We start from the raw sequence: 20190 nt of genomic DNA on the forward strand, positions 1-20190 counted from the left end.
AGTTCCTGCACTGGTATGAAAGTTGGGAGTTAACCCCATGTGTAAGGCTCCAACTATGAGAAGGAGAGGAAAAACAGGAATACTGGCACTCCTTAGGGTAGGATACACAGTGTGAGTATTAATGTGGGTGTGACTTCATCGCTTTTGTTCAGGAGAAGCCACACCTCTCGAAAATGTTTTGAGTGCCAAGCAGAAAATTGCTTCTGTGAAAAATGTACAGTTCTTGTCAGCACAAGTAGTCTAGTGGATTTCTGTCAGTAAACACACATGCACATGCACACACATATACAGATGAATTACCATAAATTTGATTATCCCTGTGGTTCTCTTCCTTCTGCCAAAGTGAAACCTGATAAGTAGCAGAACATTAAACAAGAGAGTTAATATTTCTTAAAGGATTGCGAGCTTTTGCTGAATGGATGATTCACTGTTGCCAAAAGTAGAGCAAGCACCTGGGAGATTAGTGGCAGAAAACTGCAGTTTTTGCCATTTGGATGAGCAGAGACGGGGGAAGAGGGAAGCCCAAGAGAGGGTTGAAGATGAAACATTTGGGTTGAAGGATTTCTCTGATAGATGTTTTCTTCCTCATGTTTGTTGTTGTTTGTAATTAGTTGTTGTTTGTAATTAGTTCCTTCTTTGTAATAACAAAAATACAGAGATACTCGCAGGAACACCTTAGCAAGCGAGAGTCCAAAAGTGGCAGGTTAAAACCCAAAACGTTAATCAGTGGCTGATATCAGATGAGAAATTACCTCTTGGGCACACAGAAGAATGGACAACTTGGAAGGCGCTGAAGAGGCTGCACTCTGACACCACAAAATGCTGAGCCAATCTTAAGAAATGAGGCTACAAAGGAGTCCATGACATGCAAACGTGGAGAAGAGCAAACTACAGACCACTTACTACAATGCAGTCTGAGCCCTGCCACATGCACAATAGAGGACCTTCTTACAGCAACACCAGAGCACTCAAAGTGGCCAGCTTCTGGTCAAAAGAAATTTGGTATAATGCCAAGTTTTTAACTTTGTTTGTGGTTCTTCTCTACATTATAATGCTTCTGACATGATAAATACAGTAGAACCGCGGTTAACCGAGGCTCTGTATTATCCGAGGCGCTGCCGGAGGCGCCCCTCCCTCTCCCTCTTCTTCTCGTGAGCGAAGGGAGCTCGCGAGAAGGAGAGGGAGAGGGAGGAGCAAGCACCCCAGAAGGGCCCCGCCTCTCCTTCTCTTGGGCGAAGGGAGCTCGCGAGGAGAGAGAGGAGCAAGCAGCCCGAGCCCCTGCCCCTTGGGAAGCAGCCCACAAGTGCTGCTAGGCAGCAGCACTCGTGGACTCCTTCCAAGGAGTGAGGGCTCGCCGAGGGACGTCGCTCCCTTCGGCAGGCACCTGGGCCTTTAGAGAAGAGCGGAGCGTGTCGCTAAGCAGTGGCACACCTCGTGCTTCCCTAGGCCAGGGCGCCTGCCGAAGGAAGAAGTTTCCTCCCTCTGGTAGGCGCTTGGGCCTTTAGAGAAATGCGGAGTGTGTCACTAAACAGTGGCACACCCCGCGCTTCCCTAGGCTGGGGCGCCTGCTGTAGGGAGAAGTTTCCTCCCTCCGGTAGGCACTTGGGTCTTTAGAGAAACGCGGAGCGTGTCGCTAAGCAGCGGCATGCCTCACACTTCCCTAGGCCGGGGTGCTTGCCTACAGATCTGGTTATCCGACAAATCCGGGTATCCGAGATTCGGTCCGCCCGTTTAAATCGGATAACCGGAACTTTACTGTAAATAATAAAAATAGAGCTCCACCATATTATTTTATAACTTAATGAAGTGTCAGTGAATTTCGTTTTCAGTGTATTAAGTTATTTTCTTTATATGAAGTCACTAAATGGTGAACGAGTAATAATACATGATACATGTATTGGCTTGTACTATGTGTCATGCTTTATTATGGGTGTTGGTGGGAATGAGGTGTGTTCAGTAGCACAGGCTACCAGTTTGTAGTGTTCAGATTATTTTAAGGATACAAAATGTTTACTCTTTTATAGTTGCTCTGGAAAAATGGGAAGATAAAAGTAAATAATAAGTTTTAAAACTATAACTATAATGGGTGCAGAGAAAAAGATCGTTGTTTACCTGATGGGACTGAGGGCTGAAATAAAAAGGCTTAGGAACCTACATGTGGACCAATGCCCACCCTTGCTGCAAACTTTAGAATTCTGCCTGGTTGATGCTAGGAACTGAATACAGATTTTGTGGATGTTTGCTTCCTCTAGCAAAAACCTTCTCATATTTGTATGAAGTGATTCAATAGCAATGTATCAACTTGATAACCTGGGACTGCAAGACAGCAATCATGCCACCAGCTTTTACAAGTCAGTTGAGATGTAAACTTGAGTTTGGTCTTTGCGAAGGCAATTATTTCTACACATCAGTCTCCCAATATCTTGGAACATCTTATCTAAACGCCTTCCGTTACACATGCTGGCTTAATTAAAAGCTGAGCAAAGAAGAAGAGGATACAAGATCTTAATAGGAGTGCCTTTGATCTTACTGAAGATTAAAGATGATAGGCTTGGTGCTCCTTGGATGTCTCAGGGTAATCTCTCATGATGGCTCCAACACCAGTATAGTTCTTATTAAGAGAGAGAAGTCTCTTAATAACTGTCTGTCATAAAAATTGAGAGATGATAAACAGAAAACAGATTGGACTGGTTTCCAAGATTTCATGCAAAATAGAGGAACATTAACAATAAACCTATCCGATGTTTGAAAAGCAACGCAGAAGGCTAACTGGAAAGAACAATAGAAGAAATCCCCCCCCTCTTTTTTCCTCCCTCAAGAGGACAATGGGAAGTCTACCCTTATAACTTTTTTTCCCACTCCCCCCCTTTTTAAATATTTATCATTATCACTATTCTTTTTTCTTTCTTTTTCTCCGTATTTTTACCTTTTTCTTTCTTTTCTCCTCCTCCATTTCCGCCTTTCTCCGTTTCCTTTCCTCCTCTTTCTTCACAATGTTTTCCCCCACCGGCATTGTAAATATTACTTATAACATAATAAAAACGATTAACATAGAAGAGAGAGAAGTCTATTGCAGTGCAGTCTCAATCTTTCTGTTTTCATTTGTGCTTGTAAGTTCATTAAAATGTGTTGATGTTACATTGCTCCTCTCACAATATCGTTAGCCAGTATCACAAAATGCAGTTTTCCTCCCACTAAAGTTTGCTCATTTTACTTTGCTGTTGAGGTGAAGAATGAGATCCCCCCACTTGCATTTCACGTACACAGTAGGGTTGTGCTTTTGAGGTAAACCTTGACCCATTTCGTGTCCCAGCTTTCAGTGGGGGCCTCCCAAAATCAGGAGGGCAGATAACTGTTTTCGCTCTGGGGTGCCAAAAGATCTGTTTTCTATCGGCTCATTATGGGGGGGGGGAGCTTCCCAGTCTCCCCTTCCCGTCATTTTAGGCATTTAAGCTGCTTTACTGTAGAGGAGAGGCACTCAGCTGCAGGTAGATGTGCACATTAAGGAGGCTTACCTGTTTCTACTCTAGACAAGGCGCTTGGCTGCAGGCAGACATGGGTGCTGGGCCTGCATGCCACACATACACTCTCTCAAGGCAAGGAGGCAAGTTCTGACTTTCTTACTCTAGAGGGGTACTCGGCTGCAAGCAGGCACCTGCGCTGGGCCTGCACACCACATGCACACCTACCCTTTCCAAGGCAAGGAGGCATGGAGTACCATGTACTCATGAAAGCAGAGGGAGAGCTGATTATTGGCTCCTGCTTACTTTTGTGTCGAGCTAATTTTAGCGTGTGTGTGTGTGTGGGGGGGGTGTTACGTGCTCCTGAAGGTAACCAAAGTATGAAAGAACAGATGATACGAAGGAAAACAGGTTCCACACACTCTAATAGACAGACTGCAAGTTAAATAGTGGTTCAGCACTGTCAATGACTCAGTCTTCCACCCCATCTGAGGATAGCTGGCCAACACAAGAAACTGTTTAAGCATCCAGCATTCTATCCTCCAGCATTTAAGATATGTCTCTCCATTGGTATGACACCTCAGCTCCAGCTGACATACATAAAGGAAAACTTAGTGCTTCCACTTAAGCACACATTGGATTTTTGGGGGAAAACATTGTCTTGAGTTGAAACTAAGGACTTTATTGCATGCAGGTGAAGCAGGACCATCATCCTGCCACTTCCCCACGATAATTTTTTTAAAAGTTTTGAAATATGTCACAAAAGATCCTCCTAATCCACGTAACCTGTATTTCTTCTGGATTGCTCCTAAAAAAAGAAGCCATATTTACATACTCACAGAAGCTCTTGTGGACCATTTTACTATAAACTTTACTATCCCTGCTTTCCCATCTGATAGCTTTACATGAAATTCACATATACTGTACAATGAAAACAGAGCCTTAGAGGGCTGTACATAAGGATGAAATGCTAACAAAATAGAAAATATTGAGGGCTTTTTCAAGCTACAAAATAAGGCTGGATCTACACTGCCCTATATCCCAGGATCTGATCCCAGATTATCTGCTTTGAACCGGATTATATGAGTCTATATTGCCAGGTAATCTGGGATCAGATCCTGGGATGCAGGGCAGTGTAGATCCAGCTTAAGTCTCAATTTCTGTCTCTTAAAACAAGGAGCAATTGAAGACCCTGTAGTATTAACCGACATCAGCCTTCCCTAACCCAATGCTGTATAGGTATGTCGGATCACTATTCCCAACTTGGATGATCAGTTATATATTATTTATTTCGTGTCAAAAGCATGGCACGACAAATACATTTCAAAATGATTGGGGGAGGGGGGGGGAGGAAATCACAAGCAACTAAATAGTTTTGGACCAAAAGCGGGCAACAGCAACCGCAGTTATGATTTATATGGATAATAGCTGTATTTGAAAATATCTGGAAGGCATCAGTTCTGGGACAGCAGACATAATTATTAAACATTTTTATTGAGCTAATGAGAACTCCATTCAGTTACTTTTGAGGACAGTATCACCACACAGATAGTTGCATGTTCCCTGGTGCATGTAGACTACAGAATAAGTCTGCTACTGCATCCACTGTTTTGTAAATAAATCTTGGAAGGTGCCCAAAAGAATTCAATGTTTTCCACTTTATTAAAAGTTAACTCTATGTGGATCCTGCTAAATAATTCCTGTTCTCAAATCACTTTAGCAACAGTTATTTACACCAAAACATTGGGCCTGGATAGTAGGTACAACCCAAGACAATGCATAAATTGCCCTAAATATGAAACCTATATAAATAATGCAAATACACTATTCTCCCATTGATCACTGACTAGCCACAATCATCTAGACATTTATAGGAAAGATTAGCATCTAAATCAAGGGACTCATTTGGGCTATTGCATCTCATCTGAAAAATCAAGCACTTTTAATGAACCCTTCATATAAAACAAATCTTTCACCTAATACAGATTGTTCTAAAAGAACTGCATTGATACCAACACATTACAGGTCTTTGACACTGAACAGTAATATTAAGTAAAGAGGGGAAATCATAAACCTATCTACAATATGTTAATGTCCAGTATAAGAAGAGGGAGTAAAAAGTCATTGTTGTAGTAAAATAAAATAAATATCCCTTGCTTTCTGTATGTATTTAGATCTTCATATATTTGTCAGCCTTGCTAATGAATGAGGGCAACAAAACATAGGTTGAAGCAAGAAGAACTAATGAATAAAGATGCTGACAATGGTTACACCACCATGATGTATTACAGAGTAACAAATGAAATGCAGATATCTGTCCTGATGAGCTTGCCAGGTGATATTGTTTTTCTTTGGGGTGTTTTTAAAGCAAATTATGGCAAGTTGGGTGTGGCGAAAATGGAAGTGGGGTGATTTCAAAGTGGGAAGAAGAAGGAAGTTGGGTAAGTAGGCCAGTTTCAGTTCTGTCTACCTGGAAAGAAAATGGATATCATTATACCCATCCAGTCTCTTCCAAATTGATCTAAACATGTGTTTTCTTATGATATAGCTCCCTTGGTTTTGGCATATTTTGCAGAGCCTTGCAGCCTTCACTTGATCTATTTTTGTTGACTGTTTATTATAATTTTTTATTTCCACTAAAGCTATAGTTTTTATTTAAAATAGGGAATGGGTTGATGAATTGATCCTATTTTTTGAAGGGTAAATTTTATCTCTCTGATTTTGTTTTTGCAATTATAGTACAGCAGTACTATTTCACTGGTGCAGTATAATTCTACTTTAAAAAAAAGTAGATATGTCTCAGGATTAAAAAGCCCACCTAAAGTTAAATTACTTTTATTGACTATGAGTTGAACTACTGGTGCTTACAAACTAAGAACTAATGCCGAACAAGTAATGGATTTACTTGAGACACTTGTTGTTTTTTTTTGTAGGGTAACAAAGGCAAATAACTCCAACATGATAAGTTTTGAAATAACCTTTCCAAGCTCTGATTCCTTCTAACTCCTAGTTTAGTTTCCTCCACCTCCAGAGCTACCACAATGGACCAAATATGGCTTAGGCCCAAAGTTTTATTTTTAGTTTTTGTCAGTTCTTATGATATTTGTTCTGAGGACGTAATTAAGTTATATGGTAACCCCACCTTAGCTGTATTTCAGCTTTCTAGCAATATAGTTAGTTAGCCACTTTTTTCATTTTATGGCCAAGGAAAACATGACACAGGATCTCTGCAACTTTAAATATTATTTTTTTAGGAGGAAAGATTTTAAACTCTCCTATGTCCTAATTTAACATGAGCCCCTTTACATGAGATATTATTTGTTCTTCAGCAGAAAGTATACAGCTACATTTTTCAATATACCATCTGTTTAGCCTAGAAGAGTCACTCATTCTATGCTCCTGAAAAATGTGCCCAGCCAACGTATAGTGCATTACTTTGCAACTGTATGGCAATGTTGACACTGAGATGTGGTTATAGCCAAAGTTAACTTTTATCTTTTTGGTCCCATGATACTACCTAACATAGATGCGACTGCTTAGTAATTCTTGTTAGTACCATGCAAAGAAAGAATTGGTTAACCATTTCTGGGCCTCTTTTAACCCTGAAAACACTATGACGCAGTAACACAACACGGAGCAACAGATAGTTATGGAAGATTAGACCATGAAGTCAGAAAGTATTCAGGTTAGAAGGTATCAGCTACTGGATAAGAACAAAGAACTAGAAAATATAATGTGTCTAGTGATGCAAGTGGGCTCGAGCACAAAGGAGCTTCAGATAATGATATGCTTACACTGTAAAAGGAAAGTCCAAAGCTTCACAATGTATACATCCCAGGGTTTGCAGAGTCTTCTGAAAGTCTGTCATTCATGGGTTCTCTGTAGGTCCCAGATGACTTGAAGGCACATAACTGCAAAACTAAGAGGCTGCATACAAAAATCATATATGGACAAATTAATTATGTGTAAGTACCAGCAACAACATACTTTAGTGCAGTGGTTCCAAACCTTTTTTTTTTTTTGACCAGGGACCACTCTCCAACATTAGTACCAAAAGGGTTACGAATCAGTTTTTTATCAACTTTAGATTTGGTTTGGTTATTTGGAGTGCTGATTCAGAAATCTGCATTGGGTAGATCACATCAGCTGTAGTTTCTGATACAGAACATATGCCATCCTGTAGTCACCATCTGCTTGCCCACAGAAAGCTATATTTAATAAGCCTTGGCACTATAAGAGAGTTTAGCGAGACCAGTCACTTTCATTTCAACTGTGAGGCCGCGAACCACATTTTAGTCCTTGACCATTGGTGGTCCACAGGTTGGGAACCACTACTTTAGTGTTACGTAACAACTAAAGTCAGCAATTATTTATCAAACCTGCCTGAAGTCTCATATTGAACTTTCCCAAAAGAAGCAGTTTGTTTCTCTTCTTAAATAGTTGCTGTTTTTGCAGTGCTGAAGCTAGGTCCCCAAAACAGTAGAGAAGCAAATGTATAACCAGAAATAGATCAACAGAGTAATATAGTGGAGGAAATGGAATTCAGCATCACCAGAAGGCAAAAGAATCAGAACAATCATGAAGGAAGCCATTGTTTTCATGAAACATTTCATAGTGACCAAGTTCATTCTATGGACAATCTATAGGCCCAGCTGTAACAGAAATGCCAAATAAAATATTTAATTTTTCCACTTTAAACCTCCTAATGTTGTTTAAGATTATGTTGAACAGTGTGTGTGTATACATGTGTGTGCATGCATCCATTTACCAGAAATTGATCATAAAATTATTTCCTTATTTCAGATAAGAGGTCCTGGCTAACCTGGGGAACTCACTCCACTCAGTGGATTTTACCTGCCAAGTAAACATGCAGCAGCCTCTACCAAAAATTGTCATAACATTAATATATACAATAAATGAAATTGAAGTATAATGTTTTAACATGCTACTTTTGGCAACCAGACCCATTAAAGCTTGAAGTCCTAATCTTTGTCTAGAAATCTTTTACCAGGCAGTCAACTTCACAAATATTCTTTAAGCCACACAGTCTACTTCCCTCCCAAAGAGATGGCGCCATCTCCCCTTGATCCTTTCTTTTGTGCAACTCTACAAAAAGCCCATGCCCTGCACTGCAGCAGAATAAAAATGCTATGGATCACATGTTCCTAAGGGACTGGAATAGCCATATCTCCACTGCAAGTCATAATGCAAAGTATTGTCCTCCAAAACTTTCCAGGGCAACAAACCATTTAATAACAGAGAATTGTGCTTGGTGTTTCCCTGCCGAAAAAGCCTTGCTGTGAGGTCAGGTAACATAATACACTTGTCTATTGTCTGTGGAAGAGAATGAGAACCAGCCGTCAGGCTTTATTCCACCTGGAGCAAAACTAAGCAGCATTTCAAGTTTTTCCGCTGAGACGTCAACCAGATCTGACAAGACAAGACTGAAACATGTTCACCACACCCTCTGTGAGAAACATTTTGGGTGCTTTGCTAAAAGACATTGTAAAATGTTCTTTGTTAATGCACTAGCATATTTTTTCACTCATAACTGGAGATGTTATGTCCAAGATCCTCACAATAGCATATTACATTTGTAGTCTCACAAGGCTGTGCGAAATGGTACATTGTGATCAGAGTATTTTTCCCTTCTACAAGCAATCTCAAATGTACCAACTCCAACTACATTCATATAAAAATGCTTCACTTTGGCAGTGCCATATTGAAACACAGCAGTTCTTACACCCAGTGGGAGTGGACATGAATAATATCCCTACCATTAAGCAATTGCCTCTGGCAGAAGCTCGAACAGTGGTGTCTCCATAGCCACTCACCTCCATTGGAGGATATTGAGCTGTGAGAAATACATAGCATGCCCTTGACCCTTTAAACTAATTTGCTGACTTCAAATGTATTGCAAAGCACTTTCCAGTGTCAATGTAGAATTATAGTCACTGCAAACCTGAACATGGAGAGGGGATTCATCTTTGCCTCAGGCTGGATCTACACTGCCATATAATGCTGGTTAGAATGCCATTATATGGTCAGTGGAGATCCATTTAATGCAACTGAATTGCATTATATGGGCTTATCCTGACCATTCCAAACTGCCTCAGTCATGAATAAAAGGGTATTGAAGAAAACAAACAAGAGGCTGATCACACAATTAAAGAGACGTGTATTATTCCAATTTTTGCCTGCCATATCCTAATGTTCCATATCTACTGGTGAGAACATATTAACTAATGACATGAATCGAGTGAGAAACTATAGCCCTCTTGGTGTTTTTGGATGGCAGTTCCCAAAATTCCTCACCACTTTCTAGGCTACCTAGTACTGATGAGAGTTGCAAACCAACTACATCTACTAAGGCCAGAGTTGTCACTTATGAAAAGAGTGAAATTCTGGGTGTGCAAACTCTGCCTCACCCAATGTAATTTCATCCTTCCTCCAGTGTCTATTAGTAATGATTTTTAAAGTTGTGGCTTAACTATTTGCCCATATTACCTCTAATGTGGCTCCGAGTCTTATTATTTGTGTTCTATCACCAGCACTCACACCCTTTATCACCCACCTTGGCTAACTTGTTTGCCTCCAATTCTCTCTCTTGTTTGTTTTGCTCAGAAGAGTTGTATGCCAAGCAATAAATGGAGGTGGATGCAAGTCATGCTACATGTTTATTGTGGGCAATTAGCAAACTAATTAAAATATTACATCATCTTTTCATTATCTTGTCATTTAGGTATCTAATTACTATATAGGGATTTGACATCTGAAGCAGGAAAAGTGAAATCTGGAGTAAAGTGTCCATAATGAGAATTGTTAATCCTCAAACTTAATTTAGAAGTCATCCCCTTTGATATTGTCAGTTATTCTGCAGGCTGAAGTCAACTATGCAGAAAGCATTTTGTATACTTTCTTGGTTTTGTTGCTGTATGCCTTCAAATTGTTTCCAGCTTGACCATGTTCTTGGTTCTCTTGTCCATATTTCCAAGCATTTCACTTCTTCCACTGACATTGAAAATAAGTTGTAGGACAGGCTTATGGCAAAGCCCAGGATCAAAATACCTGGTGATGTTCTTACAGCCAGCCTCATCAAATCTTGAAAGCCAACATCAACTTCAAGCATGTACGATTGAAAACTAAAGAGAAAGAGTAGGGATGGTCCAAGCCCATGCTGTTTGAGCAAATTTAGCTCATCTTATTGCTGCCCTTAATCTATATAATCATTTTAATCAGACAAAAGCAATCACAAAAAATATCACAAAGAAAAATCAGGAAAGAATAAAAGAAAAATGGAACATACAAGTATCAACAAAAATAAACTATCTGGGTATCATAATCACACCAAAAAATCTTCAACTGCTAGAAAACAATTATACGAAAAAATGGAAAGAAATAAAAAAAGAACTGGAAGCATGGGGGAAACTAAATTTATCTTTACTAGGAAGAGTTGCAAGTGTGAAAATGAACATTCTACCAAAAATGATATTTCTCTTTCAGAATTTGCCAATAATAAGGAATCAAAAAATAATAAATGGATGGAAAAGAGATTTAATGAAGTATATATGGCAGGGGAAAAAAGCAAGAATAAATTATAAGAATATGATAGAAGAAAAAAATAAAGGAGGGCTAGCAATGGTGGACTTGAAATTATACTTTGAAGCAAGCGCTCTGGCGTGGTTTAGAGATTGGGCTAAAATGGAGAAAGACAAAATATTAACTCTGGAGGGGATAGGATTAAGATCAGGTTGGCATTCGTATATATGGTACGAAAAAGAAAAGAAAGAAAAAAATTTTGGAAACCATTTCGTAAGATCAGCGATTTTGAAGATATGGATGAAGTATAAGAGCAGGCTATGCAATAAAATACCACTCTGGTTGTCACCACTTGAAGCGGTCCAGCGGAGAGAAATGGGATGGAGGCGGTGGCCGAGATATAAGGAACTAGTGGAAAAGAAGGAAGGAGAATGGAAATTGAAGTCACAACAAGAGATGCATAAAATAGATAAGAACATATCCTGGTTCCAGTACTGGCAAGTAAAAGAAAAATTCACAAAGGATAAAAGCTTTGGATCTGCAGAGGGGGAAACGTTTTGGGACAAAATAATGATATCAGGAAAGAAAATAATAGCCAAGATTTATAAAAAATTATTGGAGTGGGATACAGAAAGGGAAAATACAAAGAAATATCAAGAAAAATGGTCAAAAAACATAGGAAGAGAAATAAGGAAAGAGGAATGGGAGGAAATCTGGAGAAAGAAACTGAAATACACATGCGCAATTGACTTAAAGGAAAACTGGATAAAGATGGCTCACAGATGGTACTGGACGCCGAAGAAATTGGGGAAATGCTACAAAAACGTGAATACGAAATGTTGGAAATGCGGAGAAAGAGAAGGAACACTATTCCATATATGGTGGACATGCAAGGAAGCAGAAAAATACTGGGGGAAAATAAGAAAAAGATTACAAGAAATGCTAGAAATAAGAATTCCATTAAAACCAGAGATCTTTCTATTAGGAATAACGGATCAAAAATTTGGGAAAAATAAAGACAAACTACTTTTCCTAATGACTACAGCAGCTAGGATATGTTTCGCAAAGAGATGGAAAGAAAAACGAATCCCAGAAGAGGAAGAATGGATAATAAGAATTATGGAAATTAGAAATATGGATAGACTCACATATTTATTATCAAAAAATAAAGGAGAAGCAATAAGAGAGACAGATTGGAGTCAAATCACCAATTACTTAAATAAAGAATATGGAAAATAGAACAAGGAGAAAAGAATAAGGATAAAATCACCAACAAAAGGACAATATAATAGGACAGGAGGACGTAGAAGAAAGAGATGGAAAATTAAGTAAGGGATAAGACAAGACCCTCAAGGAAGATGATCGGAAGTCACTCAAGATTTTAAACTCTTTTTTTTCTTTTTTTCTTTTTTTTTTTTTTTCTTTTTTTTCTCTTTCCCCCGACCTCTCTCTCTTTTGGTGGGGTCTTTCCCTGCGGGCTCCCTATTGGTCTATCCCCATCACCACCCCTCCCCCCCCCCCACCCGACCCCTCAGTCTTGAGACCCAGTATAGAATTTTAACATGTATATAAAACTCAATAAAGATTATTAAAAAAAAAATAATCATTTTAATCAGATATCTCTTTGAGCAGGGTGGCTTAATGAGAAATGGGCCTCTTTTACATTTTTATTATATTATAGAAATATTCATCAAAGATACCTAAAACTATGCATTAAAATAATCGGATACAAAGGTAAAGGTTTTTAGCTGTCATTAAGTCTAGTTGTGTCCGAGTCTGGGGAGTTGATGCTCATCTCCATTTCTAAGCCCGAAGAGCTGGTGTTGTCCATATACACCTCCAACGTCATGTGGCTGGCATGCCTGCATGGAGCACTGTTACCTTCCCGCTGGAGTGGTACCTATTGATCTACTCACATTTGCATGTTTTCAAACTGCTAGGTTGGCAGAAGCTGGGGCTAACAGCGGGGAACTCACCCTGCTCCCTGGATTTGAACCGCCGACCTTCTGGTCAGCTGTTTCAGCAGCTCAGTGGCTTAACCCACTGTGCCACCGAGGGCTGATAACAAAATTAAAAATTTGGAATCTTATCATAATGAAACAGGGGTTGTTAAAATGTTAAATATTTCATAGAATCATAGAATAGTAGAGTTGGAAGAGACCTCATGGGCCATCCAGTCCAACCCCCTGCTAAGAAGCAGGAAATCGCATTCAAAGCACCCCCGACAGATGGCCATCCAGCCTCTGCTTAAAAGTCTCCAAAGAAGGAGCCTCTACCACGGCCCGGGGGAGAGAGTTCCACTGTTGAACAGCTCTCACAGTGAGGAAGTTCTTCCTGATGTTCAGGTGGAATCTCCTTTCCTGTAGTTTGAAGCCATTATTCCGTGTCCTAGTCTGCAGGGCAGCAGAAAACAAGCTTGCTCCCTCCTCCCTATGACTTCCCTTCACGTATTTGTACATGGCTATCATGTCTCCTCTCAGCCTTCTCTTCTGCAGGCTAAACATGCCCAGCTCTTTAAGCCGCTCCTCATAGGGCTTGTTCTCCAGACCCTTAATCATTTTAGTCGCCCTCCTCTGGACGCTTTCCAGCTTGTCAACATCTCCCTTTAACTGTGGTGCCCAAAATTGGACACAGTATTCCAGGTGTGGTCTGACCAAGGCAGAATAGAGGGGGAGCATGACTTCCCTGGATCTAGACGCTATACCCCTATTGATGCAGGCCAGAATCCCATTGGCTTTTTTAGCAGCCGCATCACATTGTTGGCTCATGTTTAACTTGTTGTCCACGAGGACTCCAAGGTCTTTTTCGCACACACTGCTGTCAAGCCAGGCGTCCCCCATTCTGTATCTTTGATTTCCATTTTTTCTGCCGAAGTGAAGTATCTTGCATTTGTCCCTGTTGAACTTCATTTTGTTAGTTTCGTCCCATCTCTCTAGTCTGTCAAGATCGTTTTGAATTCTGCTCCTGTCTTCTGGAGTGTTAGCTATCCCTCCCAGTTTTGTGTCATCTGCAAACTTGATGATCGTGCCTTCTAACCCTTCGTCTAAGTCGTTAATAAAGATGTTGAACAGAACCGGGCCCAGGACGGAGCCCTGCGGCACTCCACTCATGACTTCTTTCCAAGATGAAGATGACGCATTGGTGAGCACCCTTTGGGTTCGTTCGCTTAGCCAATTACAGATCCACCTAACCGTAGTTTTGTCTAGCCCACATTTTACTAGTTTGTTTGCCAGAAGGTCGTGGGGGACTTTGTCGAAGACCTTACTGAAATCCAGGTATGCTACATCCACAGCATTCCCTGTATCGACCCAACTCGTAACTTTATCGAAAAAAGAGATCAGATTAGTCTGGCATGACTTGTTTTTGGTAAATCCGTGGTAAAAGTATAGAATATTGGGAAGTACTCACATTGTTTAAATATTACCTTTCTGTATGGATCTAAGGAGGAGCCCCGGTGGCGAAGTGTGTTAAATCACTGAGCTGCTGAACTTGCAGACCGAAAGGTCCCAGGTTCAACCTCCGGGAGTGGAGTGAGCGCCTGCTGTTAGCTCCAGCTTCTGCCAACCTAGCAGTTCGAAAACATGCAAATGTGAGTAGATCAACAGGTACCGCTCCAGCGGGAAGGTAACGGCGCTCCATGCAGTCATGCCAGCCACATGACCTTGGAGGTGTCTACGGACAACGCCGGCTCTTCGGCTTAGAAATGGAGATGAGCACCAACCCTCAGAGTCAGACATGATTGGACTTAACATCAGGGGAAACCTTTACCTTTACCTTTTATCCAATTTTAGTGAGTTTTCTTTTATAGATATCTGAAGGCTGGTGATCCAGGGAAGTCATAGGGAGGAAGGAGAAAGCTTGTTTTCTGCTGCCTTGGTGACTAGGACGTGGAAAAATGGCTTTAAACTGCAGGAAAGGAGATTTCACTTGAACATCTGGACGAATTTCCTCACTGTGAGAGCTGTATAACAGTGGAACTCCCCCCCCCCCCGAGTGTGGTGGAGGCTCTATCTTTGGAGGCTTTTAAACAGAGGCTGGATGGCCATCTGTCGGGGGTGCTTTGAATGCGATTTCCTGCTTCTTGACGGGGTTGGACTGGATGGCCCATTAGGTCTCTTTCGACTCTATTATTCTATAATTCTATGTGTGAGACCTGCAACTTAAATGTGTGTGTATATCAGGGGTCCCCAAACTAAGGCCCTCCAAGGTCATTTACCTGGCCCCCGCCCTCAGTTTTATAATATTTTTATATCCATTTTAATAATATAATATATTGTATATACATATAATATTGATAATAATCTTATGTTATACAATATAATACTAATAGTAATACCATATAACAATATTAATTATATGTTATATATTAGATATTATATAATAGTATAGTGGTATAGTTCAATATAGTAATACATAATGCTAATATTGTGTTATGCTAATAATATAATATATTGTATATACATACAGCTGCTCTGAGTCCCCTTTGAGGTGAGAAGGGTGGGATATAAATGTAGTAAATAAATGCAGTAAATAAATAATTAATTTTAGACAGGCTCGGCCAAAGTCTGACATGACTTGAAGGCACACAACAACAACAACAATCCTAACTAACTTGACTATCTCATTGGCCAGTAGCAGGCCCACACTTTCCACTGAAATCCTAATAGGTTTATGTTGGTTAAAATTGTTTTCATTTTTAAATATTGTATTTGTATTGTTCTTTCGTTGTTGTTGTTGTTGCACTACAAATAAGACATGTGCAGTATGCATAGGAATTTGTATTTTTTTTCAAATGATAATTCGGCCCCTCAACAGTCTGAAGGATTGTGGACCGGCCCTCTCCTTAAAAAGTTTGGGGACCCCTGGTGTATATGTTTGTGTGTGAGAAAACCCACTGCTTGCTCCCTGGGCCACTTCCTCAGGGGCGAAAGGGCCTGGCAGCCAGACTTTCTTGGGCCAGCCCTCTTGGCGCGCCTTTCAAAGGCTTCTTGTTGTGAAGAGCGGGCGCGGCCTTGGCTTCCTCCGCGTTGCCTCTGGGTTGGGCCCAGGTAAAGGAAAGGAGGGAAAAGAGGAGGGCGGTAGCCAAGACTGTCTTTCACACAGCGTCGTTTTGTGGAGAAGCGAAAGTTGGACTCGTCCAGCCTTCGCCTCCACGCCCAGGTTTGGGCTGGGTTTCTTTTCAAAGCCGTCCAAAAGGTGCGGCTTTCCCGGTGCCATGAGGGCGGAGTCTTCCAAAGCCTCCTCCTCTTTCTCAGAAAACAGCCATTGCCAGCCGCAGGAGCCGCCTTCTCACCTGGGTGCCTTTTCAGTCAGCTTCTCTCTCTTTTTCTTCCTCTCAAAAGGTTCCTCCGACTTCTCTACTCCCTCCCTTCCTTTCTTCAACTTGTAACAACTTTTCGGACCTTGACTCGCTCCTTTCTTGGCTTTGTTTCCACTAGAGAGAGGGAGAGGCACCAGGACCCTCCTCCGCCCATCGTTTGGAGAGGAAGTTCATGCTTTTGTGGTTCTGAGCGGAGAAGAGATTGAGGCTTCAAGATGAGCATGAATGGCGGCGGGGGCTCCCACCCGAGGCTCAACACCTTGGGCAGGATGATTCGAACTGAGTCCGGGCCCGACATGCGCTACGAGATGAACCCCTACATGATGGGCGGAGGAGGAGGAGGAGGCGGAGGTGGTGGTGGTGGTGGTGGAGGAGGAAGCAGCAGCCATACCCACAAGATGTACTACGTCCAGAAAACCTACGGTGGGGACCACAGCTCCGACGGCTACGTGTAAGTGCCCCGATCCTCTGGCCAAAAATTAAACTCAAATCTACATTACTGAATGTGTTTTCGAAGGGTTTCATGGCTGGAATCACTGGGTTGTTATGAGTTTTCCGGACTCTGTGGCCATGTTCCAGAAGCATTCTCTCCTGACGTTTCGCCCACATCTATGGCAGGCATCCTCAGAGGTTGTGAGGTCTGTTGGAAACTAGGCAAGTGGGGTTTATATATCTGTGGAATGTTCAGGGTGGGAGAAAGAACTCTTGTCTGTTTGGGTTGCAATTGGCCACCTTGATTAGCCCCTGATGGTGCAGTGGGTTAAACCCTTGTGCCAGCAGAACTGATGACTTGAAGGTTGGGTTGCTGATCTGAAGGTTGTCGGTTCATATCCAACCCCAAGGAGAGTTCGGATGAGCTCCCTCTATCAGCTCCATGCAGGGACATGAGAGAAGCCTCCCATAAAGATGGTAAAAACATCAAAACATCCGGGCGTCCCCTGGGCAACGTCCGTGCAGACAGCCAATTCTCTCACACCAGAAGCGACTTGCAGTTTCTCAAGTCGCTCCTGACACAGAAAAAAAAACCACTTCAGCATTTCCTACATATAAGTTATCACTAGAACAGTGGTCTCTATCACCAAATTACCCATGTCTAAATTATTGTAAATTACTTTTTATCCATTTCTTAAGTCGCTCCTGACATGAAAAAAAAACTTGATTAGCATTGAATAGCATTGCAACTTCCAAGCCTGGCTGCTCCCTGCTTGGGGGGATCCTTTGTTGGATCTAATTCAATCAGAGAAGTCAGCCATAGCAGAGCACTTGATGAACCAACCTGAACACAGCATATTATTTGAGAACACAGAAATGCTGGACCACCCTAACAAACACCATGTCAGACTACACAGAGAAGCCACTGAAATCCACAAGTACGTGGACAATTCCAACAAAAAGGAGGAAACCATGAAAATGAACAAAATCTGGCCACCAGTATTAAAATACTCTAAAATCAGAACAGTAAATAAAGCGCAAGACTCAAAAAATGGAAATTCCAGACAGGAAAGAATCAGGGCCAGCTAACACCTCCCAATGAACGATCCCCCAGGCAGGAAGCTTTGAAGCTGCAAGGTCATTAAATGTTAATCAAGGTGGTCAATTGCAAGAATTTTTTTTCTCCCACCCTGGATATTCCACAGATATATAAACCCCACTTGCCTAGTTTCCTGCAGACCTTACAACCTCTGATGATGCCTGCCATAGATGTGGGTGAAGCGTCAGGAGAGAATGCTTCTGGAACATGGCCATACAGTGTGGAAAACTCACAGCAACCCAACACTACTGACTTCTTTTAAAGAGGAAAAAACACACTCTTTGAGGTCTCTGGATTACTGCCAATGTTTATCGCTTCCTTCTGGAATGTTGGTACAACTGACCTAGGACTCCTAGTTAAGAATTGGGGAGGGACAACAGGAAGTGAGAGACACCTACCCCCAGGATGGGAAATCTACTCCTGAAAGAGTCGTCATGGAGAAAAGGGGTCTCTGCTGAAGATTTAGCACCAACCCTTGTTGCCACAACAAGCCACATTTTTCAGAGGGACAGAAAGGGAGGTGAAATCTTCTGAACAGGGGCACAGGCAGCAAAACAAACTCCACAGAGGTGTTAATCCTTCCCTATGATATCCAAAGCTTATACTGGGGTGGGTCAAAAGGTTTTGCCTCCTGCATCATAAAAATGTTATGAATGAACCTATAACAACAGAAGTTGCTACAGATCATAGTCTGAACTGTCCTCTACACAAAACTACAGTTCAACATAATCATCAATTTGCGTCATCAAAAACATTTTAGAAGAAATTGGGTTTGCTTTGTGACCCATGATTTTAAAGGATGTTTTAAGGCAATTCAAGTCATTTAATCTGAAACTGCCTAGGTTGTCTTTTTGGACCTCTGAAAGACAATTTAGCCGTTCTGAGTCCCCTTCGGGGTGAGAAGAGTGGGATATAAATGTAGTAAATAAATAAATAATAAATTTATGTGGTTTCAGATTCAATTACTTGAATGACCTTAAAACAGCTTTAAAATCATGGGCCATGAAACAAAATCCTGAATTTTTCCAAAATGGTTTTGATGCCTGGGTTAAATGATGGTGCAAATTGATGGTGACTATGATGAATGGTGGTTTGTGTAGAGGACAGTTCAAGCTATGATCTATAGCAACTTCTGCTGTTATATAATACATGTTTTTATGACACAGGAGGAAAAACTTTGTGACCTACCTCTGTGTGTGTGTGTCTATTTATATATATAGGAGCAGATACATTTATATATGTATATGTATGTATATGAAATGTACCTGCTCCGACTGACATGCACATTCAGCTTAAGAACAAACCCACAGAACCTGTCTTGTCTCTAGCTTGGGGACTGCCTGTAATGCAGTGCATTATAGCAATGTAGATCCAATCTTAAAACCCCAATCAGGGTTGTCATTCATGTCCTGGATGCAATCTACATTGTGGGATGAATGCAGATTGGTATCACTGTAACTGCCCTGACTCAACGTGATGGGATCCTAAGAGTTATGGTTTGGTGAAACATGAGCACACATTGGCAGGGGAGCCTAAATGCCTTGTAAAGCTACACCTCTCTGGATTCTATTTGGTAGCAACAGGGGTCCTGGAAACACACCACAGTGGATACTGAGGGCTCACTGTGACTGCAAAGTTGGTTTTGTCGGAGGCTTGGGAAATAAAGCAAATGAGATGTTGCAGATCGTGCATAGCTGCATTTTACAGATGTCCCTTCAATTCTTCATGTTTGTTAGCTAAACTTTAGGGGAAGATTAGAACACCCTTGGAGAAAAAAAATCTCAAAGAGACTCAAGTGAGAGAAATTTGTTTAATTCGGGCACTCATTAACATATTTTTGGCTTGCCATTCATGGAGCTCTTAGCCCTCTGTTAAATGTACTCTTGTTTAACTTTGGCAACTAGACTACAGAGTGGCAGTTAAGCTTACCAAGATAAAGATCTTGGGCTCTTCCACGCCCAATAAAAGGCACTCCTTTTAAGTCTGTGGGAAAGACTGGAGAATTCCAGCTGAGAAATAAGGGTAGTTTATCTCTTCCTTAAACTCTCCTCCGGAAGAAAGGACTTTGAGTTCATTGCTGTAAGATAGACAGGAAAAACATCAAGAGTTTGATGAGTTACTTTTTAGACTGCACATCCCAGAGTGATGTCTTACATTTTGCATATTGTAATCTAAAAATGTATTAGCTACATGCAGGGCCATAGCTAGAAAAAAATTTCAGGGGGGGTGTTGAAACTTTTTTTAGTGAATCATGAAGAATAGTTCCATAACACAAAAAAAAATTGAAATCAGGCTCCATCGATAAACTTCAACAGACACTCAAGACAGATGGAGATTTG

The 20190-nt window shown here is 41.1% G+C and overlaps 1 protein-coding gene across 3 annotated transcripts in view; it reads left to right on the top strand.

The window, feature by feature from the left end:
* Positions 1–16284: 16284 nt before the first annotated feature.
* The window catches only part of dsp (desmoplakin), a 64526-nt gene continuing 60620 nt past the window's right edge, over positions 16285–20190 (top strand). Inside the window, exon 1 of one of the 3 annotated variants that reach the window (XM_062977705.1) lies at positions 16285–16771. In XM_062977705.1, coding sequence (XP_062833775.1) covers positions 16536–16771 — 236 coding nt within the window. In that variant the 5' untranslated portion in view covers positions 16285–16535. The remainder of the gene's footprint in view (positions 16772–20190) is intronic. The other 2 variants (XM_062977704.1, XM_008114975.2) reach the window with 2 other exon arrangements.

The sequence above is a fragment of the Anolis carolinensis genome, chromosome 4 (genome assembly GCF_035594765.1).
Source record: "Anolis carolinensis isolate JA03-04 chromosome 4, rAnoCar3.1.pri, whole genome shotgun sequence".
Lineage (NCBI taxonomy): Eukaryota > Metazoa > Chordata > Lepidosauria > Squamata > Dactyloidae > Anolis > Anolis carolinensis.